At 45.4% G+C, this 25,556-nt stretch overlaps 1 protein-coding gene across 1 annotated transcript in view; it reads left to right on the top strand.

The window, feature by feature from the left end:
- pard3ba (par-3 family cell polarity regulator beta a) overlaps window positions 1-25,556 on the top strand; it is a 135,552-nt gene that overhangs the window by 96,898 nt on the left and 13,098 nt on the right. Inside the window, exons 20-23 of the mRNA XM_070855632.1 lie at window positions 643-753; window positions 1,075-1,362; window positions 9,709-9,820; window positions 23,832-23,908. Of these exons, the coding sequence (XP_070711733.1) occupies window positions 643-753; window positions 1,075-1,362; window positions 9,709-9,820; window positions 23,832-23,908 (588 nt within the window). The remainder of the gene's footprint in view (window positions 1-642; window positions 754-1,074; window positions 1,363-9,708; window positions 9,821-23,831; window positions 23,909-25,556) is intronic.

Below are 25,556 nucleotides of genomic sequence, written 5' to 3'. Positions count from 1 at the left end.
TAATTTCTTGAAAGTGAGAAGCAGAGCTTCATTATAACTCGAACAGAGGTGACAAGTGTATTTTGCCTGTAAACTAAGAGAATAAGCTCTCCAGAATGATAATGATGATGATGGTCGTAATGGCAAAGCGGATAAGAAAAACATAACACACTGTGGAGTAACACAGACTTGATGTAACCCCCCCACACACTAACACACACACACACTCGCCCACTGTTAGACAAACCCATTCTTACTCCTGTGTGTTCATTAGTGGCTTTGCCTGGAAAAAGACTGCTTAATGATAGATATTGTTATAATGTCACAGCAGGCAATGACGATCCAAAGTGTGTGTGCATGTGTGTATATGAGTGTGTGTGTGTGTGTGTGTGATGTTTGCATGTTGTGCGAGTTAAAGAGCCCGTTTCATCAACTCATGCGAGCTCTGTTGCCCGAGTTAACTTGATTGTTTCATCATAAAAGTGTGCAAAATGATCCTATGAAAGCGCATAAATCTCACCTACAAAATAAAAGCGCACTTGGCAGCCTGCAGTATTTTCTACCTGAGGTTCAAAGATCACAGAGAGGAGCAGGAGGTTGCGGGGATAATCCACTCTTCAAAGCTCACCCTGTTGCATCGCTGTCCCTCTTTGTGTTGTCCAGGTTTGGTAAGAAGAAAGACGACAAGAGCAAAGATGCTGCCAAAGCCTCCAAAAGCAAACTGGAGGCCCTAAGTGAAGAGGAGCTGGACAGAATCCCTGACAACAGAGACGGGTATGAATCAGACGTGGGCGGAATACATCTCTGTGTTGGTTTTTCACAGGCTGTCAGAAGAGAGGGATTTACTACGCAGCAAAATGCTGAAGGAGCCAGAAAGTTCACACAATCATACAGGAGCATTTGTCAGTGTAGTAAAGTGCGGTGATTGACACCTTTCCTGACAAGCTGTGAATCATCCTGATGTAGCAACATGCACCCACCTGGTCCAGCGAAGCAACTGCTCCGTTGAATGTGTAGCCCAGCTGTCTATCTGAGGAGAGAATGTGTTTGTGCTATCTTCGTGTGTTAACCGCATCCTCCCCTCACGCCTGACAGCTACGAACCACGTTACGCCGAGATCCCCTCTGGCCACGTCACCCCCGACCCGGCCTCCATCCCCGACGTGGAGGACGACGACAGCGACCCCAACTACGCCCGCATCAACAACTTCCGCCAGCCGCCGTCGCCCCAGTTTATCAGCCGCACGCCGTCCCCCGCAGTGCCCACAGCGGGGCCTAACCTGCCTCAGGCCTCATCTGAGGAGCTGGACGGGCTCTACGCCAAGGTCAACAAGCCCAGACACCCGCCTGCTCCACACAACCTGCATCAACCACCACCAGACAGGTGAGTGAGGGAAGGGAAGGGTTGGATAGAGAGACTTCATTTGCATTTTTCTATACCTAGGAGGACCGGATGTCTGCTGCTTCTCTCTAGAATTTACCTCACAAGAACTGTAATACACGTGTGTTTGTTTTTTAAAAGCACGTGTAGCTCTTGTGTGTGTAGTTCTGGGAAGATGCACACAGTTGTGTGTGTGTGTGTGTGTGTGTGTGTGTGTGTGTCAGCGTGTACACACACAAGGTCACGGGCCACAGCTTGACCAGCCTGAGCGAGGGAGTGTTTGCATACATCTACATTCACAGTCTGCCACGCCGGAAAATGCATAAAACATGAGTGCATGCTTACACTGTAGTTACACCCTCGTATACACACACACACACACCCACACACACTTCTGCAGTAATGCCATGCATGATTTATGGAACGCTCTTTATGTTTGCAATCATGTTGACCTCCGTAAAACTTTAAAATCTCTAAAGGCATGATGGTCATTTCTACTTGATGATAACATTTTTTTCCACAAAACTCATAGCAAGAACTGTTTAGTATTAATCTATGCATGGTGGTGTTTCCAAAATGTTTGTTAGGGGTCAGTTTTACTGTCAAGCATAAAATATGGAGAATATGAATGCTTTTCCTTCCTTGTAAGAATTTGCTGAGGGCTTAGTTTGTTCCATCCCGACCGTATATACTATTTGTCCTGACCTGTGCTCCACAAATAGTACATCCTTTCATTTTTCTGTCTCAGAAAAGCACAAGGTTTCCTCCGCTCAGCCCTCTCTTCAGTTTAACGTTGGAATTTCAAGCCACCACACTTCTCAGGCCACCAGCTGTATGCTTGTCTGTTCACACTTGGCACCACAACGTGTTCTAGGCGCACACACAATCACCAGTAGCAAGCTCCTGATACAATACCAATGTGAGGTGTTAATGGGAGCCACACGACAGATAATACATATGAATGCATGCACAGTTCAATTAGATATGGTTATGACACTGATATATATATTCTTTTCAGAAATGTGTGTGGCAACTGTCACAACAAAAAAAGACATTACTACTACTACTACTACTACTAATTAAGATCGAAGTGCCCTTCGTTGTGCTAGCTCTGTGCTATCACACATTGGTTTCAACAAGACAAACTAAGTAATAAACTCAGATAAAGCCATTAGTTGTAGCATTAATGCAAATCCTTCCCTTTGTTAATGCCCGTCTGAAGTCTCGGGCAGACAGCAGCAGCAGCAGACGCGTCTTCGCCGCTGGTGCTCTTCCAGGCCTGCACTCCCACACATGCTCAGTTGGACAGAGGTCAGGTGACTGCCTTGGCCAGTCGAGAACATTATGTTTGGCCACAAAAACCTCCTTGGTTGCCTTTGCTGTTTGTTTGACATCGCTGTCTTGCTGCGTAGTCCAGCACTGTTGACCCAGTATGGATGTGAACACGCTTGGAGCTACGAGTTGGTGCAGTCATTGGAGTTTGGTTTCCCCATATGCCTTTCAAATCCTGGTTTGTTATGCATTAGGTCAAATTCATGCTGAAGAATAACATAAAAATATGAAATTTTTTATGACATGAGTAGACCTACAGCTATGTGCAAAGAAGGAAGTGTTGAGGCGCATGTATTTTTAAGGTTATATAATGACAAATTGAGTAAAACGCATTATTTCGTATGATATTGGCGTGTCAGGACCCCTTATGGTCAGTGTAACACTGTCATTCCTTCCATATTATATATTGTTACGGATGGTTTTTGAAACCTCAGAGTTTTAATTTGCAGCCAAGTTTTGATCTGAGAGAGAAGAAGGAGAAAATCTAGAGAGGATTCCAATGCAAATGTATCATTTCCTGTATGAAATAATACAGAACTTCCCTCAACTTAAACTGTTTGACAGAAATTACTATTGACTTGCAAATCGAAAACTAAGCCCCGGACACCCAATCTCGTCCAAAGATACAGAGAAGATACAGAGAGAGAGAGAGAGAGAGGGGTTGGACATGGAAGGGAGACAGATGGGAATGGAAAGAAGTGACAGACGGAGGGACAGAGAGAACAGAGAAAGCAGGAACAGAGCGCAGAGAAAGAGGGAAGAAAAAACGGAGGCAAAATGGCGAGAGAGAAATCGTGTTAGATAGGCAGAGTAAATTTCGAAAGGGAAGAAGTGACAGAGGAGGGGATGCAGACAAAAGAGGAGGGGGGATAATTAGCCACAGTCTAGCAGCCTGACAGATCTGTTAGACCACTTTAGCTCTCATCCACTAGTGCTGGGTACTTCATTACCAGCCTGTTTTCTCCCTCCTCTCCTTTCCTCCCTCAGTTTCTCTCCGTCTCTGTCTCTTTCTTACACTCATGATGTGTCACTTGTCCACTCTTCCTCCCCTCTTTTGCTCATAATGTATATTAGATAGTCTTTAGCATTAGCATGATGGATGAGGAGCCGTCCTTGGCTTGTTAACTCTGTATGCGAGGGAGTCCCCTGAGACGAAGAAAGACAGAAATAAATGTCGTATAATGTTATAAGAGGGTGGTCGCACTGCACATGTTGGTTTTCAGAAGCTCAAATAAACTAGATTGTGGCTGCCAAAAACATGGTGTCACTTTTGTCACATACAGAACTTTTAAGTGGATGAAAAGGCTGCTAATATTTTCTGTTTTATCTTATTGTCAGCTTTTAGGCCACCAGGATCCATTCCAGTGTAAATGGTCACTAACTGACCACTGAAACACCGTTCCCTGCTATTAAAGGTGAAACTTTGTGTTCAGACCTGTTTTTTAAGATTGAAGTAGGAATCAGTAAGTTTATTGCTGATGTTTCATTTTCTCCGTTGAGGACCGTAGGTGGCCACGTTGGATGTACTCCATGGTCACACCCATTCACATCACACGTCCAGTTAGAAGCTGGCTATTTCCATCCTCACTGCACCACCTGCGGCTTGGACGAGGGCACTCATTCATAAAGTCGGTACATCTGTTAAAACACACACAGCTAGCCATGGGGCTGGGAGCGCCCATGCCTTTCATTCACACAGATACACAAACATGGCCAGAAACAGACGCGCACACAGCCACCCACATGTAATATTTCTGCGAGGAAGCCCAGTGTATCCTAGCAACAATGCTGTGTGTGGTCCAGTGAGTTTTGTACCACACACAAAACAAAAATCATAGGTGTAAGCTTACTGTGTGGTTGTGTGTGTGTGTGTGTGTGTGTGTGTTAAAGTGCAAACAAACCTACTTTTCACTTTCACCTTATGTTCATTGATTGCTGTAGAATGCGTGCAAAATGTTCATTGTTTCCAAGGGAACAACATATCTGGTCCTTTCATCTTTTCCATTACGCTGTTTTAATGATGCTGAGGAAGAAATGTGCTCGTTAGAAACGTGGTGTGTACTTGTGAAATTCAAAATGTTTTTGACGGTAACTGCGCATGCCTCTGCAACCATGTGTGTAGTTGCATAGCTTTGCCAACTGAGACATGCTAGCCCCCCCCGCCCCCATCCCCTTCCTGTCAAGGCCCTCAACAGTGGACTTCCAGCACTGTCTCCCTAATTTACTGTCGGACATTTTCATTACGCCTTCAATGGCAGGTGTGCGCCGTGATGGGCGTCACATTTGATTAGAGCTATGCTAGAGGCTGACCTGTGGAGAGAAAAGGTTAGCTATGCTTGTCAAATTTTATTAGCCAGAAGGCAGTCTTTGTAGCTGGAGCAAGAAACAGGAAGATGAGATGAAAGAGGAGTGGGAAAGAGAGAGGGGCTAAAGCGGAGAGATATAAGACTTGAGAGAGGTGTGTTGTAGAATGCACCACTGTGCTAAGAAAAGGAAGATAAAGGTGAGCGTGGAAGCTAAGACAAATAAGTGACACATCAGTGAGCATGCTCCCAGATTTCTACCGTGGTTCAAGCAGTGGCACGACGAACACAAGCCTTGAAGTTTACCTGACACTGTGACAAAGTCCAATTCTGAAATCACTTAGGCTCGACTAATTGTCAACATTTTTGAAAGAAGCTACAAGATCTCCTGAGTGTAGATTGGTCGGTTCCCTTTTCAAGTGCTGAATAGTTTCCTGTTTCTCCCCACTATTGTGGCGCTACACAGAAGGCACAGTTTTACTCCCCTATAGACAGAAAAGACAGGAAGCAAACAGCGTCAAAGAAGTGCAAAGCTGACATTATATAAGGACACTTCCCATTAAGGCAGATGCAGGAAATCAGTTTTTTCTGTACGGCAAGCAGAAAATACATCTTCTTGTTTTCAGCTGTGAATTTAGTTGTCATGGAGCACCTGCCAGGGAAGAGCTCAAAGAGGACGGATGTGTTGTTTTGCTTGAAAACAACACATCATTAGTGTAGACTGCATATTAAGTCATTTTTGTCTTCTGTACCTTTCTAAAGCAGCTTTTAATGGTGCTCTATCTATGTTTCCCTTTTGCATTCAAGCTGCTTCCACTTTTTTCTTCATGGTCAGTTACACTGAGGAGAAGCTGGGAGCTAGTTTTAGATTGGGAGGTAATCAAGTTTCATTTTTAATGGCAGTGCCCTTCTCTAATAACAGAAAACAGATACAGGATGAGTAATGTGTCTGTTAAATTGTATCTATTATTTTGTTTGTGTACACTGGGTCCAGTGAGGCGGTGGCTTTTTGGCTTGTTACCCTTTGAATTGTAATCAGTTTAACTAAAGTGTGACTTTTGCTTCTCGGCCTGTTTCACATGAAGGATTTCCAGAGGCCTGAAAAGATGAGCGCATCAAGTAAGAAAAAAGGGAAAACTAATTTCAATCCTTTCAGTCAAAGGTCAGAAAAACCAAAGATAATTTAGTGTTGTTTAGTGATGATTATGTGACTGATTTAGTAACTTGGCTGCAAACCAAATGTCCCTTCAGAGGCCATAAAGACGGCATAAAAAGGTACATTTCTCTATATTTTTTGGGGGCAAACAGTAAAATCCTCCTTTGTTTTCCCATAGCGTGCAGTTTGGAGCTCCACTGAGTTTCGGTCTGACTCTATACCCAATACTGCACCGGGAAACCAAACATTGACCATGCACTTTGATGTGTGCTTACCTCCAGCACGCAGGCAGCAAAGAAAAAAAACTGCCTAACTGAGCTTTTTCCCCCCAGTGTGTTGTGTTTAAATCAGCTGGCCACAGCAAGAAGAAGTCGCCAAACCAGCCGGCGGCGGCACACACTTCCTAATTAGTTTGCACCCACACTGGCTAACACCACGGGATAGTTGCTTTCCTCACACACACTCTTTCTCTTTCCCGCTCGCTTTCATATCGCAGACGGTTTTGTTCTCACTCCAGTCCCCCTGCTCTCTCTTTCACTCTTCTCCAACTTTCCATCTGTGTCTTTTTGTTGCCGTTTGGTTTTGCTCTCATTCTGTCTAGTGATGCATCTTTCATTTCCTGTTCCTGTGTCTCACCGCCTCCCTCTCTTCCCTCAGTCTCCATCCTCCCCCAGTTTTTTCCTCCCCCGGTGCGCTCTCAAATCAACCTGCGTAGTCAGATACTCTGAAATATGGATGAAATATGATACCGCACATCAAAACACGTCTGACTTAAGTGGTGTCACTTTCGGCGGTTGAGCCAATATAGCAAAAAAAACCTATTGATTTATTGATTAGTTGTAGTCTATTTACATGTCAGACACTCAGGCTGATGCCCTTATGAATTTAGTACACCTCCATACATCACATATAGACAGATTTGCATTAAGAGAATCACAGAGCCACTTATCTAAACCACTTCCTTTGGAGATAAAAGCAAAAATGAGCACACATCGTCATTACTCAGGAAAACGGCGTGTGCCATGAGAAATTGTGACCAAAACTACAAAATGAAGACCTAAATTGTAAAAAAAAAAACTGTCCTTCAACAGAATTGTACGTCAAAGTGCAGCTGAATATTCCCCAGTGTTGGTTCTCTAGTTAAAGCAAATGAAAATTGTTTATCACTAAAGCTCAGATCTGTTGTTTATGCAGCCTGCCTCAGGCCTGTAGACAGGCAGTCATCAGCAGTTATTAGCTGCTGATGACAACAGGGGAGTCTACCTGTCTCCCTCTAAACACACACACACCCCACACTCATATAGGACAGGACACGCAAATGTGTGTGCCTATACACACACACACACACACACACACACACTCATGTATGCCTCTCTCCCTCTTCTGTCACTGTTTGGAAAGCAGCCTGCTGAATTGTCAGCCCATCAAACTGCTACTCAACAAACCTCAGGCCCCCCGCTCCCTCTAATGTTTTATCCAGAATCAGCCTCAGTCTTGAGCCATTAATATGATAATATTTGGCGTTGTCAGTGATGGAGGCCGTGGCATAATGAGATAATTACAGTGTTGTTTCATTTGGAGAGCGACACGCACGCTCAATCAAAATGGCAGCCCTAATTACGGGCCCAGGGATTGGCTAATGGGTTCAGTCGGAGTGGGGTGGCGTGAAAACAAATCTCAACTTGGCTCCGTGCATCCATTCTCCGAGGGTCTGTTTGTTTGTGTGTGAAGAGGGAGCCGGTGGGCGGCAGAGGGTAAGTAAGAGTAATAAAAAGCAAGTAATAAGTGAATAAATGAATAATACATGAGATTAAATGTGAATATCTTAACAGCAAGGGTGTCTGCAGCATGGGGTGGGGGGCAGAGATTAGTATTGATTAGCTGTGTGTTGAAACCAGCCATTAAACCAATCTCAAGAAGCAACACAGCACAGAACTGGGCCTAGTGCCACCTCCCATATCCATATTCATAAAACACAGAAAGTTGAAGGAAGTCCCCCCCCCTCATGGAGGAGCAGGTCACGGTTAAGTTTTGTGTCCTAAGCATCTATAGGGATTCTACAATGAGGGGTGCACACACACACACACACACACACACACACAGTTATGTAGAATAGCGACACTTTGCATATGAACGTACTGACACAAAGGTGTGTATGACTCAGCCCTCTGTCTCCACTGAATTGCGCTGAAAGCAGACTGCATTAAACCAGGCTATGTATACACAACGCACTGTCACAGCGTGTCCCACATACCAAATTACAAGGATTAAGTATACGCACACGGAAACACACACTTTTATACATTCCTGAGGATGTCTTCACACACACAAACACACACTCGGAGCCTCAGCCAGATTTTCTAATTAAAGGAGGGGGTCACAAGAGAGACTTAAACATGTAAGCTATGTACTTCACTAATGAACCTCTCTGTCTACTCTCTGTCTCTCACCCACTCTCTCCTTCACTCCGTTTCGGTCAATACCCCCGCTATGTAGGCCCTCCTTGTGTGTCGTCTTTAAGGTTATTTGAGTTTCACGGATGCAGAGGAAGGCGTGAAAGCTCGTCCTTTTTCTCCTTGTATTACGTTTTATTTTTTTTCCCACCGTTTGAATATTTCCATGCAGCGTGTATCTCCTGAAGACGAAATAGCAAACGAACAGCATATCAGTGTCAATATTAGATACCTGTTTCCAATGCAGCCGGTAAACACAGATAAACGACAGCACTATGTCATACTTTGGTAGCACATCCTGAAGGATTATGCTCACTCAGACGCACGATTTTCATCCGCTGCCTTTTGTGCGGGTGTGTGTGTGTACCCGTACTGTTGTTTATGTGTGCTCGGCTCCGTACTCTCAGGTGTGTGTAGCTTATCTAGCATTAAGGTCCAGTGAGCATGATGATGTTTCTCTTTAAGTTTTGTCCCCATTCTGTCCCGAGTTCTTATCTCTTCACCAGCAGTCGCCAGCACTTTTTTTTCTCCTCCTCCTACTTTTTTGTATTTTTGTCGCAGAGGTATTCGTCTCTTTCACCTTTTAGTCACTTTCTGCAGAGCTCAGGCTCCGCAGGATCATTTGGGTGTTGACTTGTCAATGTGTCTGCCTGTAGTTAAATTGAGGAGAGCGCTGGATTGGTCTATGTGACTTATAAGTGAGAAGGCACATCCATCAAATGTTTTTCTAGTGTTTTTTGTTCCATTTTTTCCACCTTGGTTTTCTCTGTCAGCTGTAGAAAGTTCAGTTCAGACTCTGATGTCTTCTCAGAGGCAGTACTTTGTGGATATTATCTGTCTCCCTGTCAGTCTCCCTGCCCTGTCAAGGGTTGTCACTGCGAAGAAAGAGAATGCTGGTGGATTTAACAAAAGAAAGAAGCTGAATGTACCATGATCTACCTCGCTTTTTCTTCACCGCTTAATTCCCATGTGGCGAAAATGACTCCTGTTACGCCTCAAAATGAACAAAGAACATCCTCAGACCATGGAGTCTGGGAGTTTTGAGATTTCCGAGCACCTGCCAATATCTGCCCTTATTTACACCTCCCTGTCTGTCTATCTGCAGCGATCAGCGTCTCCAGGGGTTGCGTAGGGAGAACCAGCCAACGCGAGCCGCTCCAGGCTACGAGGAGCTAGACGCCGCACGCCGCAGAGTCCTGGAGCACGACCCCCACCGGGTGAGTGTGCACGCCTGTGTGTGTGTGTGGAGTTTAGAACTGACAGCCAGCATTTGGTTGGCTTTTTTGTTTCTTGCCCTAAACATGACAAGTCCCACAGCAACACTTAGACCCACACTGGACAGCAGTTTAGAAATGAAATTTTAAATGAAGGAAAATGTGTGTATGTGTCGTTGTCTCCAGAGCTCCGGTGTCCCCGTGAGATCAGCCTGTTTTCCCCTGTGCTTTTCTATTTTCAGCTCTCTTGTTAACATTTTGAGGTGCTGTGTCCTACCGAGGCGGCGCCCGCTCTCCTCCTCATTTAGTTTATGGAGAGATCTATTAGACCGTTGACATTTCCATCCACCTGTTCTTTTAGCTCCACACCACAGCCGTCTCTCTCTCTTCCCGTCCTACTGCTTGCCTCTTCTTCCTCTCTCTTATTTTGGCAAAAACAACGGCCTGAAATCTCTCACTGTAGTTGCCTCTCCTACCCAAGCTGCACTGCTAAATGTCCCTGAACCTGTATTGATCCAGCCTGAGGAATCATTTCATTTACCTCCGTACACTCCCGAACTCGGCATACTTGCCATGGAAATCAATAGCCATTTATCAGCCATTTGAAAATGGGATTTTTTTAATAGCCAGCCCAAGGATGCAGAAAATCACACTTTGATCCAAATCACAATCACTGAATCTGGCTGCAGCGATTTGCGAAGGCATTTCCTCAGAGCAAGATTTCTTTTTCATTAAATGACACAAACAGAGGAGCAGAGGCATCTGGGAAATATGGGCTGGATTTACTGACAGCATCACCGATACCCAATCACCTGACACAACCTGCCTCCTGGTGTGCCGGCTTCCTCGTTTATTGTAGCCTCTGTTTATTGAGCAATGAAGCCAGTCTTCATTAGGCGCTCTCTCTCTCACACACACACGCCACTGTTGCTTTCTTTGAGGCCCGAAGGGCTTCGTCACTCATTACACATCCCCGTGCAGCATGTGTTTCTGCCTCGGTTCGCCGTGACTCCGTCGGTACAGAAACTCTGATGCAATTAAAGCGCAGCAAGCATGAGGCGCAACCTCGTATCTGTTTGTTATTTTTCACCCCAAAAGCAGACAGCGGTGTCCACTGTAAAAGCCAGCGGTGGGTTCCTCCCCTGAGGAGCCTGATAATGAAACACCCGCTCCAATCACACACACTCACACACACACATACATAGTGAGAATAGAAACACTAAAGCAGTAAAACACCTTGAAAGTAATGTTGAACTCAAAAAAAAAAGAAAGAGGATGTAATGGCTGAAAGATTACAGGTTTGTGTGTTTGAGTGGAAAATGACGTATGAAAACAAACATTAAAAATGTAGTTGCTTCAGTATTTTCACCCTAACTGCTTCTTTTTGTCCATCCCATTGCCCACCCCCAATACAAGCCGAACACACGCCCTGAGAGATGACCAGCAGAGGAATAAGCAGAGACATGAATAGATTTTCTTGCCACAGTCTGAGCTTTTGTTCTCGGTTTTGTTTGTGTCAGGATAGTGGTCACGGGTTAGTGCATGATGCAGGGCCTCTATCGCTGCCGATGACATGGACAGAAACACACACAGACACATGACACACATTTGTGCCTTGCAGACACACACACACACACACACACACGTCCAGCACAGTGGAAGGCAAATCTCCATGATCTAAACTAACACCTCTTAAAGAGAACAGCTTCGATTTAACGCAGATCTAAAGAAGCTGGTAGGAGAGATAATAAAACAGATGTGTCCTCAGCGTGTCGGGAAGGGAAGACTAAAATCGAACATGATAGAGTGCTGTTCTGTTTGTGGTGATGGTTGTTCCCCTTCAGGTGCTGCCAAAGTGGAGTTAACTGTGTCCACACGTTTTCATTCACCAGGACCCTCCTCCATACACATCTACTTATTTCCTCTGTCCGTGTGCTACGAGAGGCTCATAAATGCAGACCACTTGAGGGCTGCGCTCACTTCGGCCTTGTGTGATCAGCCTTTTACCTGCCGCCTCCGCCGCCGCCACCGAGCCACGCTGCTCTTTTATTCTCAGCCATTTCTGTAGCCATGAATGGCTAAAAAGGTTTCCAAGCTCTCTACACAAGGCCAGGAGCACCATTCTCCCTTTCTGAGTGTTTTTTTGTGATTTTAAAAGAAGTTGAGTGTGCGTGTCTCCATTTGCTCTCCTGTGCTAGAGGATCCTGGGTAACACGCGAACCTAAGCTGACATAAACAAAAGCAGAGATAAAAGACTGTGGTTACCGTATCTATTCATGTCTCTGTTTATTCTTCCAGTGGTCGTCTATCTCCATGATCTGGAGGTGGAGTTGCCCGTGTGGGTGTGTGTGGCAAACCACATTTAAGTGGGGGTGTGTATCCCTGGCTTTTCGTTTGTTTTTGTGTGTGTGTGTGTGTGTGTGGAGCTGACTAGTCTTCAAAAAGGACTTCATGTCCCTTCCACATTTCTCTCCTCTAACAGCGCTCCCTCTGTGTCCCTGTCTGTCTGTCGGTCTCTAATTTGACCCTTTCCCCATGTTCCCTGTCTATGGATAGGTCACACTTGTAATTATGACAATCATACTGTCCCCCTCTGTCTGTCTGTTTTCTCTATATGCTAATGATAGGCTCTGTAATGTCTTAATGGCCAATTAAGCCACAGAATTACAAGAGCGGCTTCTTTTTATAGACTTCTTTGTTCCATACGACGAATCAGGAATAACTTTTTTTTACACAAGCACCACGTTGTCAGAGTAGAGACTGATGCTGATGTTGTTGGTTTTTAACTTAATATTCCACTAAACTGGTGAAGTTATTCTGTAGTGCTTCATGTCTCTTGTGAGTGAGACCCTGCTATTGGTGAAGCTCCAGAAATGTTAGATCCTACATTTCCCATAATGCAACCAATAACAGCTTTTCTATAGATCCTCCTTACCTGGTGAAGGTGTTTTGACACTGGACAGTGTGTGTCAGGTGCACCGCGGCTGTTCATTAATTGGTGGCATCAATCTGCTGCAGTTTTCTCTCCCTTCAGATCAGGATCGGGCCTCATTGTCTGCCTGTCCCTTTTGAATCCAGCCAGTTTTTTGGACATTAACTTATGCACTTGGTGGTTTTCCAAGAGTGTGTTCTGGATCAGATGCAGATGCTTATTTTGTCGGTCTTGACGAAGCTTTCACGGGCTGTGTGCTGCTCGTCATGACTGATCCTCATGAAGTTAGTGGAGTTCCCCTTTGACTTTATGTCTCAGTTTTCCCTCAGAGGGATATTTGCATATCTGTCTCAGTTGTAGTTTACTTATTTTACTTAGATCTTTCTTTCACTGTTGGTCTATTTTCCCCCTAGTGGTCAATATTGAACATCCAATAGCATAACAGCAGACGTGCTGACCAGGATCCCTTATTCACCTCCACACTCTGAACATCCAGGAACACACACACACACACACACACACACACACACACACACTGTCTCTCTTTGTTTGCTCCTGTCTTCTTTATATGTTTATTGTAATGTAAAAGTATTTAATATGTGTTTTCGATGCATAACATGGTTAGCTTGAGTAACGCAACAGTGAACTATAATCTTGTCTACTAAGTGAAACAAAGACACACAGGAGCCCGGAATAGGGGGCGCACACACACACACACACACACACACACACACACACTCATGCATCATATCCTCAACTCATTACCCTGTGGATCGTAAACAACAGTAGCTGCACATGTGACACCTTAATGAACACAGAAAAACCACACACACGACTACACACTCACAGTCATTATAAAACACACAGAAACACTCACGCAAGTTCAGATACGACTTGTCATCCGTTGCGCAGCTGTTTTTTTTGTACTTCTCTCTAATGTTGTGCGTGTGGACATCCATCACCTTGATGATATTTTAATGTCACATCCTCAGGCTGTCTCAATCTCTCCCCCTCTCTCACTTTTTCTCTCCCTCCCACACGTCGGCCATCACTTCATAAATAAACCCCCACATCATTAAGTAAACACGCACCAGCCTGTCACAGTGATAGATGGCCTATACACACTCGCAGGCGCGCACACGCATACACACACAGGCACTGGTGATTTGAGCGGGCTGCTTCGTGCCCAAAGGCAAAAGCCCCCGATGATTTTTGCACCCACACTCCTAATGAATGCACATGGATTCATGTGTGAACTTGCACTGATCTTTTGAAGAAAACACCTCAGAAATAACATCTGCAGGCCCTTCATCGTTAGATATCGTTATTCAGTTTTGTTTACTGGTGAGATTTGTCGGTTCCGACTGTGCCTCAGTGTGGCCATCGCTGCTGTCACCTGACAAGTGCCTCCTCGTACCACACACCTTCTGCTGTGAACGATTCAGGCGCACTCCGTCTCACTCACAGAAAACACACACTCACACAGAGCACAGGTGTAATGGATGTGCTGGCAGACTCGCCCCGCTGTGCACCCACTGTCGGGGAAGCTGCCACGAAAATGGTGTAGCCCAGCAGAAAGCTCCTCATAAAGACAAGAGGGGGACCCAAGGGGGAGGAAACGGGAGAGAGGAATGAGGGAGCAAGAAAACGAGGGAGAGAATACAAGGGGAATTGGAATCTGGGAAGGGGAGTGGCAGCGAGGCAGCCAGTCAGAGGAGCAGAAAGTGAAGATAGAACATATGTGTTTATTAGAAAGAGGGGGGGTGAGAGGAACTGAGGACATGACAAAGCAACAGAGCAGAGTCGAAGCAAATGAGACTTAAAGAGGCGCCGTAGGGGGAAGCAGGGCTGGATGAGAAATGGCACATCTATCCGGCGAAGCTGGATTGGCACGAGGAGGAGACAGATGGGACGGAGGAACTGACAGACACATGGAGGCATTGACATAAACGACTGAAGGAATGGAGCGGGGGAGGAGGAGACGTGGTGGTTTCAGGTGGTAGAAAGCAGCTCAGGTGGTGTCGGTGGTAAGAAGGACTAAAGCAAGCATCCACCCTGCTCTAAAGTCCTTGAGCATGATGTTAAATCTCTACCTGAGGGGATGCAATAAGAGGAAATGTCCCACTGGATTAGGGATGCTGTGTAATACTACATATTTATTTCTTACATATCTTGTAAGTGCATGATCTTTGCTTCTTTGCGTCAAGCTTTGTTTCCGTCTCGTGTTCCTCGCTCTCCCTCCACTCTGTGCTGGCCAATTAATTAGAAACTTTTTCCAATAAACTGTTCAAAATGTAGATTTATAAAAGATGAATTAGAGGAAGAGAGTGTGGGAGGCCGAGATGCTAGTTTGTGCATATGGAAGGAAGAGAGAGAGAGAGAGCAGCTGGTCCGGGGGTGTTTCTCCGAAGGAGGCTGCAGTAATGTTAGTCTAATGTTAGTGTTAATCAGGTTAGCATATGCCCTGTCTGTGTGTGTGTGTGTGTGTGTGTGTGTGTGTGTGTGTGTGTGTGTTTACCGATTCACCTGCACTGTATTGATGAGGGAAGTGAGGAGGATAACTGGCCAACACATACCATTACTCCAAATCTTTGTCATTATGTCTCTCTGTCTTCCTCTCTCTCTCTCTCTCTCTCTCTCACACACACACACAAATACACACACACACACACACTAAACCGCACATGCACACACTCAAAAATTCACAATCCCCATGGGAAAAGCCGCATTTGAAGCACTTGGATCACCAAGCAAGTTGGATTAAGTCCTGCTTTCTATTTTTCACAAACAGGCTCACAAGTTTAGAAATGTAGTGTACTCTGGACTGACTTAACACACACACATACACACACACACACACAGCGCATATAGATGTGCATGTACACGAACACACAAGCTACACACTTTTTATAACAGACTTTTAAGAGGTAACATACCACAAACACATAAAAACACACAATCCACAGTCCAACCATAGAAAGGCAACATGCACACACACACTCACTCCCCATCAAAGGGCTGCAAACCTCAGCTTTGGCCAAACTGAAGCTGTTTTCAGAGTTCATTTCTCTGTGGGAGGCTCCAGCCAAATCCATGCTGGCAGCTAACACACACACACACACACACACAAAACTTTTTAAGGAAAATCCCATAATTCAGTAATTACAAAGATGCAGTCTCCTGATCCTGGTTTCCACATGACCCCCTCTGAGATCACCCTGTCACAACGCTGAACGCACATTCCAGGCTTTCTGTGACACACACTTTGTTGCCCGCCTAGCCTTGCGCAGCAGTCGCGGCATGCGCTGATTAAAGGCTGCCCGTTGGTCCCGACTCTCTGGACCGGGCGCAGTGCTATTCTGGCTGGTGTAATTACACAGGCCCCACCACAAGTTAGTGTTTGGACTATGCACCCCAGAATTACCCTGAACAAGCTACTGTGACCAGCTACTGGAAAACAGGCTGAACAGAGGGAAAATGACAGAGGACAAATAAGGCAGGAGGTGCAGCTTACAGCACACTGTCCTCTGCTAATGCAGGGGTTCAGGTGATAATTATAAAATGAAAGTAGTGCTGCAAAGATTGCTCCTCCTTACAAGACATTTAGTGCAATAATCAGTCTTGCAGGATCATTCTAGGTGTAGGTATTTGACATTGAGGTAAGATAAATCCGTGTTTTATCATGCAAATTGCAATTTTCTTCAACTAATACCTTGAAATGTTCCAGAACAAGGTACATTATCTGGGAATGGCTTGTTATAAATATGTTGGCAACACATTGATTTGCTTTTAAAACCAGTAAAACGACCTGACACCACTTATGCAGCACTGTATAAAAATCTGTTTACTACTATAGGGTGTAGAGACACAGACAGTGAGTGCAGCTTCATTCATTTTCATGATTTCTCCATAGTTTCCTGCTTTCTGACCGCCTACTTTGTTTACCGTCACATGCTCTTTGTCGTTGGCTTTTCTCTCACAGTTTGATCGACACACTCAGGAGCACTTCCTCCACCACTATCTCAAACCCACACATAGACTCAGACTCAGGCGCAGGCTGAACTCTTGCTCACACTCTCGGGAGATAAAGACAAGAGTGAACATCTCATTCGGGCATTACGTTTCTACCCGCTGTTATCAAGAGTTTTCGCGCTCACGTTATAGCACCTTCCTCCCTCTTCTCTCTTCGCAAAGTCACAATGAGCGATTCCATCCACGGACTCCTCCTCGCTGTCCTTGTCTCATCCCCCAGGCTCAGCACACTCCTCTGCCGTCTCTCCCCTCTTTTGTTTTAAGTCACTTCATTCCAATGCTGAACATCAACTATGTGAGCGTTTTTATTTTTTTCCTACCTGCTCTCCCTCCCCCCCCATCTGGGCCAACAAAGGCCTACAGGGACTTACTTGGTGTCTGTTTTGATCCCCACAGCTTGTCTCTGGCCTACGGGCAAACTGCAGAGTGTGATCTGTCTGCTAGTTGATAGAAATCTCCCATTCTCCTCATCACTTGTGCCCTCTCTCGCTTAAAAGCTTGTCACCGTGTTTGTATTTAGGAACGGGAGGTTCACTGGGGTCTTCTGAGAGTGCGTGTGCCTCTTTAGCTGAGGTCAAACTTTCTTCCTTAAAGAATAAAGGTGCAGTCACTCCTCTGCTCTACAAAAGGAGTTTGGGTTGCTTTCAGCACAGACACAGGTCAGTCTTGCCCACTTGGGTGTCTGCTTCAACAACACACACTGCATAACTACTACTTCCTATGTGAGACCAACGTGGATACTACACCATTCCTGACAAACCACTACGCATGAAATTTGAGTGAACAGACCCTTTAAAGCCAGTGAAGCTTGCTCAGAGGTTGTGGAGTTGGCAGGAGTTGCATCAAAGTATCTGAAGGTCAAACGTATCAACCTCACGACATTTGCAGCAGGCCGTTGGAGGGCATGAGGAGCTGGATTCGCTCATCAAAGCCTCCGTCACTGGTGGTGCAATCGACCCCCACATCGGCAAATCTGTGACCATAAGGAGGGGGACAACAGAAGACTGTGTAACCTGTGCTGTGGAGACGGTGCCATCACAGAACACAGACGCATGACTTGGCAGATCTGGAGGACGATCTGCCAGAAGATGTGTTGGCGTTTTTGTTTGCTGCGTGACAGCGCTGGTGTTTTTTGCCGCGCCTCCTGCACACACAAACACAGGCTCTGCATGACCGTTGTATCACAGCCTGGTAAAAAACAAACCGAACAAACTCTGTTTCTCTCTGACTCACCCCGTGACAGACCTATCAGGGTATCATAACCTGGAGAGGCAAGATTGAAAGCAACCCCACACACACACACACACACACACACACACACAGTCACATGCATGCATGTGCTCACTGGGGTATTTGGATGTTATTTCAGCAGACAGTGGGGAGGCAAACAAACCCACAGAGGGGGAGAGGAACAGGTACACCGCCCCAGTAAATAAACAACACCCCATGGTCACTGCCATGGCCACACACACACTCACACACATGGAACAGGTTTAAGATGCATGATTGCACAATTCCCCACGTGCTGGTCCCCCTTTTAGCGTTAAAGGCGTATTTGTGGCAGTTTAAAAAGTCACAGATTTGGATTGGTGGCCCTTTGTCAGCAGCTGAATTAACATGAAACCTAATATCCTATTTACAATTAGAATAACTCAATAACAGTACAGTTTATGCAACCACCTCAGATAAAATTGATTCCGGCCCATTCCATGTTTTGTCAGTTACACAATGTTTAAGTGGCTATTAGCCACTTAAACAAATCAAATAGCAAAGCATATTTTTCTCTGTGTACGTTTGTCCACTTGGAGCCACTGACATCAGTGCATTTCCCGGAGAGTATAAACATGTTCAATTTATTTAGAGTTTGTGCAAACAGTTTGACTGTTTAAACCAGAGAAAATGTATTCAGTAGATAAAGCAGTCCGCATGGAGCCGTGGCAAATGATGTTAGAAAGACCGTCGTGATCTCCTATATATCTAATGCAGCTAATGAGCTAACATTCTTATCGCTCTACCTGTTACGTCCTCACCTGGGGAGATTAAACTGCAAACACACACACACGCACACACACATCCAATCAAAGTCCTGTTACTGTATGAAAATGTAAATGTAAAAAGGCCATCCTAAGGTCAAGAGTTGAGGCCTAAACAAATACTAACAATGAGGACAATTACCAGCAGATTGGCCTATTACCAAAATAGACTGCATTCCAGTCTGAGTGTGCGTAACCCTTGGTCCCTGTGTGAGGGTGTGTGTGTGTGTGTGTGTGTGTGTGTGTGTACCATCTGCTGCTAACGAGCTCAGAGTGAGCAGGGTCCAGGTGTGGGAGTGTTTAGTGTACACTTGGGGGCAAGTGAGCCTCCTGTTTGAGATATGCACACACACACACACACACACACACACACACACACACCCAGTCTCCTAATACAGCATAATCTCGTGCACCACCGGGTGAAACTTGACCAGCACAGAAGAGGTGCTTTTTCACCTGTTTTCAGTTTTAGCTTGTTATCAGTTGGTAACTATGCTAACAAGCCATCTCTCAACAACATTGCATATTCAGTGTTGTTAAGAGACAGTCAGGCCAGTCGATACCGACCAGACAAAAGGGAAAGAAGGAGGGAAATCATCCGTTTTTAGACACCATCTGAAAATGCTGTTGAAGTGAACTCACTATAACCTTTTTCCCACCATAACACTGAAACACCTGAACTGTAGGAAAACTGCTAAATTACTACTGTTTGGTCCTGCAATGGTCAGCAAACACACACACACACAAAAACCCATCACATTTACATGGTCAGCACAGGAGCAGACAGTCATGCAGAGCCTCAGTGGGTTTAGGTGAATAATTTACTAACGAAACCAACAGAAAATATTGATTTGATTGCAGCTCCCACTGTAAACGCTGCCTGTTAACCACTATTTAAACCACAATTGTATGATTGTTGTCTTTAAAAAAAGAAATTACACACTTTGAACACAGCCTATTGGCACTTGTATCAAGTGGTTACTTGGGTTTGCCATTTGCAGTCTAGATATATATTTTTATTTTTTCATGGAACTCAGTGAGAGAAAGCCAAACTCTATCTCCTCCTATATGCACTATGTTATGTCTTTGAATGCAGCCATGCTTGTAAGTGATATATATGTTCATGCTCCTACTGGCAGCAGTAGTTAGACTCTATGGCTCATAGAGTTCCTGCTCTGTTTTGTTTTGCGTCCACCTACGCGCGCCACATCTTTAACAACTTCTTTGTCAGTTTTCCCTCCTGTGCCAGCTCGTTGCTCTCTCCCTCTCCGTCTTATCTGTTCCCTCTCCTCCCAAGGGGGAGTCAGCAGAATCTCATCACAGTGATTTTTTTTATTTTATTCTTAGGGAGGGGGGAGGATGGATATCGGGGCGGGTTCCACGTCATCGTACCAGTCGGAGGCGGGGCGTGGGGGGAGAGTTTGCCAACAGGAGATAGGGTTGGGGTGCCAGGCAGAGGCTCCACACTGAGACACATGCTTAATTAGCATCCAAGATGGATGGAGGGAGGAAGAAAAGGATGGATGGATGGTTGGAAGGAGGAATAGATGGCAGTACAGGAGGCTAATTATGCCATTTGAAAAGAGATGGCGGAGGAAAGCGGTTTGGAAAAAGAAAATCTGAGCATCTCCGTCGCAGGATGAAAGCGCTGCTCAGGCATTGTGTCAAAGCACTTGGACTGTCATTTGAGGCTTATTGTATATATGAGCATCGCAAATTTACAGCAAAGCCAAAAGTGCTCCAAGAAATTCATTTCCTGAGCTCCGGCAATAATTTCTGATGAATGCGACAGCTGTGCCGCTAGAGTTGATTGGTGTGTGTGTGTGTGTGTGTGTGTGTGTTCCAATGCGTATCGTCTGGCACTGTCAAGGCATGGCTTTCTAATTTGGAAAAATGGAAAAGTGACTTTCTGCTCATTCACGCTCGCACACACGCCAACCATTCTGTCAGCGCGCTTGTCAGCTGGTGAATTGCGGCGTTCGCAGTGACTCGACACAATTATCCACTTTATAAGAAAGATTGTTTTGATAAGTTAAAGCTCATTTGCTTTCCCTGATGAGAAAATATTAAAAGCAGCGTGAAGATCTGTTGATTGTAAGGTTTGGGGTTAGATGACACACAAATGCATCCAACTCTTTCAGCTTCACAATTTTACCACATGAGAGATAGGAAATTCCCCATCGCGTGTGTGTGTGTGTGTGTGCATGTATTGTGGTCTGGCATGGAGTCCAAAGAGAATCTGGCTCTCTGTCAGCTACTGTCTGCACAAGACATCAACTTTTCCACTGATAACCACTCACATACAGCTCACATCACACACACAGTGTTGTATATGATGTCACCGGGTTCAGGACGAGGGCGTGAACTCGCTCGGCGTGCGAGGAATAGCAAAGCATGCGTCATCGTTCTCCACCTCCGGAGCCGTGAAGATGAGCTTCTTTGCTCGCTGACCGCCTCCTCAGAAGTCTGGCTGCTGCATTTTCACCCCAACCTGGATGAATTTCATATTGCTGTTTTACCAGTTGCCATGGTGAGACTGAGACTTGTTTCGTGTGTTTGTTTACTTGCGTGTGTCTCTGTGTGTGTTTGTGCCACAGCGGTGTTTCAAAGCGCATCATCTGGCACTAAAGCTGGCTAAGCTGGCTAATTTGGGGAAATGGGCCTCCACATGAAAAGCATCCATATGACAGAAATCCATAATGTGTGTGTGTTAATAAAGGAGTCATCCAGACCTATGGCTCAAGGCTATTATGTTAATACAATCAATGGATGAAGGATTTCACTCATTTTATCTAAACACACGTTTCCTCCCGTCCTCATCATACACTTCCTCTTTCCTTCTCTTCTTTCTCCCCCACTTCATACTCAGAAGATGTATTATGCCTTGTTCAGCACACACACACACACACAAGGTCCTCCACCTGAGTCCCAGCTTCTTGCTTAGACTAATGCCCCCTTTACCTCACATTATGCATCCCTTTGCATAATGCCCCCTACCTAACACACACACACACACACACACACACACACGCTGCCATCGAAAGATGGAGCATTCACTTCCCGACATCATATTAAACCTGCACACAAAGACACACACGCTTTCCCTGACTACCACAATATTAACATACATTTACACACACACACACACACACACACACACACACACACACAGACACAAAGTCATTTCAGTGGCAGCAGCCCTGCCCTAGCCTGGGCTCTCATATGCTTTCACTTCCTGGCTCCCATTCAGAGACATTAGAGCTCCCTACATTACAGAGACATGCTAATGATATCTGCTAATGCGCCTCTGCTGCATTGACATGCAGAATGAGTTTGTACTCATACGTAGATGCAAAGCAGCGCAGTAGACTAGTCCTGCACAGACTCATTTAGAATCTTTATAGTGTGTGTCTGTGATATTAAATTCTGTGTATGTGGGTGTTTGCGGGGGTCGTATCGCTTTGATAGCCCCGATCAAACGCATCACTGTTTACCTCTTTAGATTTCCATGTGTGTGACTGCCAAACCTGTGATTGCTTGTTTATGTACACACGTGCGTGTCAGTTATTGTACATATGGCTGCTTTTGTGTGTTTGAGCAGCGCGCTGGTGTGTGCACGTCAAGCTACAGTGTGTTTGACCGATGAAATGTCCACTGAGTAAACAGCCTGTGTTTGGATGTGAAAACTCAGGGCCCAGAAGCTAGATGACAGATAATTGAAACTGTATGCTCTCTCCTCTCTGCCTTCCTCCTCATCTGCCTTCAGGGATGGCTTGTTTAAACCGCCTTATGTTGTTAACGAAATTTGACACCACATCTTTTGCTTTACATGTTCGCCTTCGATCTGCACTAAGCCAGTGCTTTTCACACCAAAAAAAAAGGGTAATAGCATTTGGAGAATCGGTGTCAAGGAGCATTTAAGTTATGTTGGAGGCTTGCAGTGGACCAACAGCTCACTAAAAGTCTCTAAGAGTCTCTGGAAGCAACGAGCACTATTCCTGCAAACCATATTCCCTCATTTAGTGTTTTGACAGTGGTGGCTGAGAATGGTGTCTAGTATATCTAAAATCTCCCATTGGTGCTCAGATCAAACTCATCAAACCGTTCCATACCTCCTGCCCTGTATGGAAAGGCGTGTATTTACATTTCTCTACTCATTCATTCAGGTTTTTCCTTTTCTGTGTCACCAGTCTGTAAGTAATTGTGTGCAGGAGGTGACAGGAGAGAGATTTGTCCTGCCGAAACCGAGCTCAGTAAACTGGCTGTGACTGTCCTCCTCCCCTGCCACACGATGCCTTAAATCCTCCGATGTTTGCCAGCAGAAAGACAATGAGGAGGAAGAGCTTTAGCTGGTTTTATATGACTTTGCTGTGTCAGGTTGGCTGGAAGACGACCTGTAAATGTTATTGTGTACCAAAGTCGTTTCCCTATGTGCACAGCAGTTCCACATTCATCCGCCCGGGTGTGGACGTGGCTTTAATCAATCGCTTCCTGGTGTTTGTTGATGAGAGCAGCCCTCTGCCCAGAACATGCCCGAAATGTAATTTTTGTCCCTATGCCTGGTGTGTTTGCATGAACCGTACACACACATGTTCACGGCAGGGGCACGGCGCTTCCATGTGGTTACATGTGTTTATGTTACCACATGTGGGGGCATTCCATGTCCTCTCCCTCGCTTGTTTTTTGTTTCCACTGAAACCACACGGCTGCACACGAACGCATAAATACATTAAATGCTTTCTATACATCCACTGAGGTAAACTTCCATAGAAGAGAAATATTACTGAGGGTGAACATATGCCCCGAGGACATGTGTGGTCTCCACCACAGCGTTTAGCTGCTTGAATAGGCCAGCTTGTTTAACACTTCTCTTTATTTCATTAAATCTCAGAGTGGCTTCCAGCGAAAGGAGGTATCACTCCAGTGCCTTGCTCAAGGGTGCTTCCATTAGTGTGCGAATGAGCCTCGGACCGTTTCATTCTCTTCACTCACATCACTCCTGTGTGTCTCCTGACAGATGGCACCCAGAGGAGCTGAATCTCGACCAGTGCACCGCTACGAAGAGGTGGACCGACAGTACCCCACACAGCACAGGTGAGCCCAGTCTGTGTGTGTTTTATTCTTCAGTGCAGGAAATGAGGGGGGGGGGGGTGACTTCTTGCCACTCCCTCCCTTTGTGTCTCCCCCACTCACTCACACAAGTACACACACACGGCACAGACTAATCCTCTTTGGAGCTTATAATTAAATCTAGAGTGTTTGCCTTGGGAGTGTCTACTCATCCCAGGAATAGGAGTGTTCAGCTCTCCAGAGAGCAGGGCACAGGCAGGATGATCACACACACACACACACACACACACACACACATAAAGAGGATGGGTTGCTCTTATGAAGACTGTATAACCTCTAGTGTGGGTTTAATGGAACTGCACATGTTCCTTCTATTTGTTTAAATGTTCTCTTGACAAGTTAGGCTCATGTACACATGCACACCTCCTCTTTTCTCCATATAAGAGTTTCCCCGCAGTGCTACAGCACACATACATCAGTCCGACGAGTGTGAGAGCGCACATGCCGAGCGAACGCCATGTGATGTCGGCGGCCCAACAGCTAAGTGGAGCGTGGCGTGGCGTGGTGCGAGGCAAGCCAGAGGAGGAGAATGAGGAAAAGCGGGGACACCGGGATGGAGAGGAGGAGAGGGAGAAAAAGAGAACAGTCATTTCACGGGTTATTGCCCCTCCTGATATGACAGGCACCAGGGAGCGCAGACATCAGCACTGGCTCAGGGGGGACGAGACGCCCTGAATCTGGGAGAGAGAAGGAGGGACATGACCAGGCAGCAGAGGGACACAGAGATGAGACAAACCTTAAGGGAGATACAGGCTGAGGGAGACTTGGAGGACCTTTGACCCCCACCGGTCTATACTTATGTAGGGTAACATAAAAGAGGTCAGAGTTCATGCCGTCCACTTATGGAAACTTTCTCCGCAATGAAATTGAAGCCAGCCCATGAAATTGAAAACCTTCCCAACCATTCAGATTGGCAGAATGAAAGTTGGATTGTGCATTTTATTGAAATGATTAGGCCCAAATGTTCTCTGATCAAATGTGTGGATGTGTGGCTTTTTCCATCATTTGCTGACAAATGAAAGAAGAATTCACCATATATTCAATAAATTGCACAAGCAAAAACGTCACACATGCTGTGGTTCCAGATTCTGAAAGATGAGATTTTACATATTGATATAGTTTTAGGGCTTTTATCACTAGGACCTCTCCAGTTCTGTTGGATGTGTGATAATCAAACAGGATTGGATGGAGATTGGAGAGTGATTGGCTGAAATATTGGACTGTGTTATATAAATAATGACAGTTCAAATGTTTCAAATTGAAGTGATAAAGTCGTAGCAGCCATCAAATTCTTTTATGATTAGGCGTGAAGATAACAGTCAGGTTCAAATGATGTTCATTACCTCAAGAAATGTTCTCATTGTTATTTAACTGTTGTTCATCTCCTCTTTGAAGTATTTTTAGGCCCAGGACCCATAGGGTATCATCCGTTTGAAATTCATATGGTACAGTTAACATGCTTCTGGGGACATTTGGCTCAGCAGCCGAGCAAAAGCAAGAGCAACAAAAGGCAGAGGAAAAGGGCCACATAGAGTTTGAACACTATTCAAACTCATATGTTTGTGTTGTCTCTGATGTTTCTGTAAAGATAAATCACGACTCCTCAGTCCCC

This window comes from Pempheris klunzingeri, chromosome 24 (genome assembly GCF_042242105.1).
Source record: "Pempheris klunzingeri isolate RE-2024b chromosome 24, fPemKlu1.hap1, whole genome shotgun sequence".
Taxonomy (NCBI): Eukaryota; Metazoa; Chordata; class Actinopteri; order Acropomatiformes; family Pempheridae; genus Pempheris; species Pempheris klunzingeri.
This window is presented reverse-complemented; position numbering and strand designations above follow the sequence as displayed.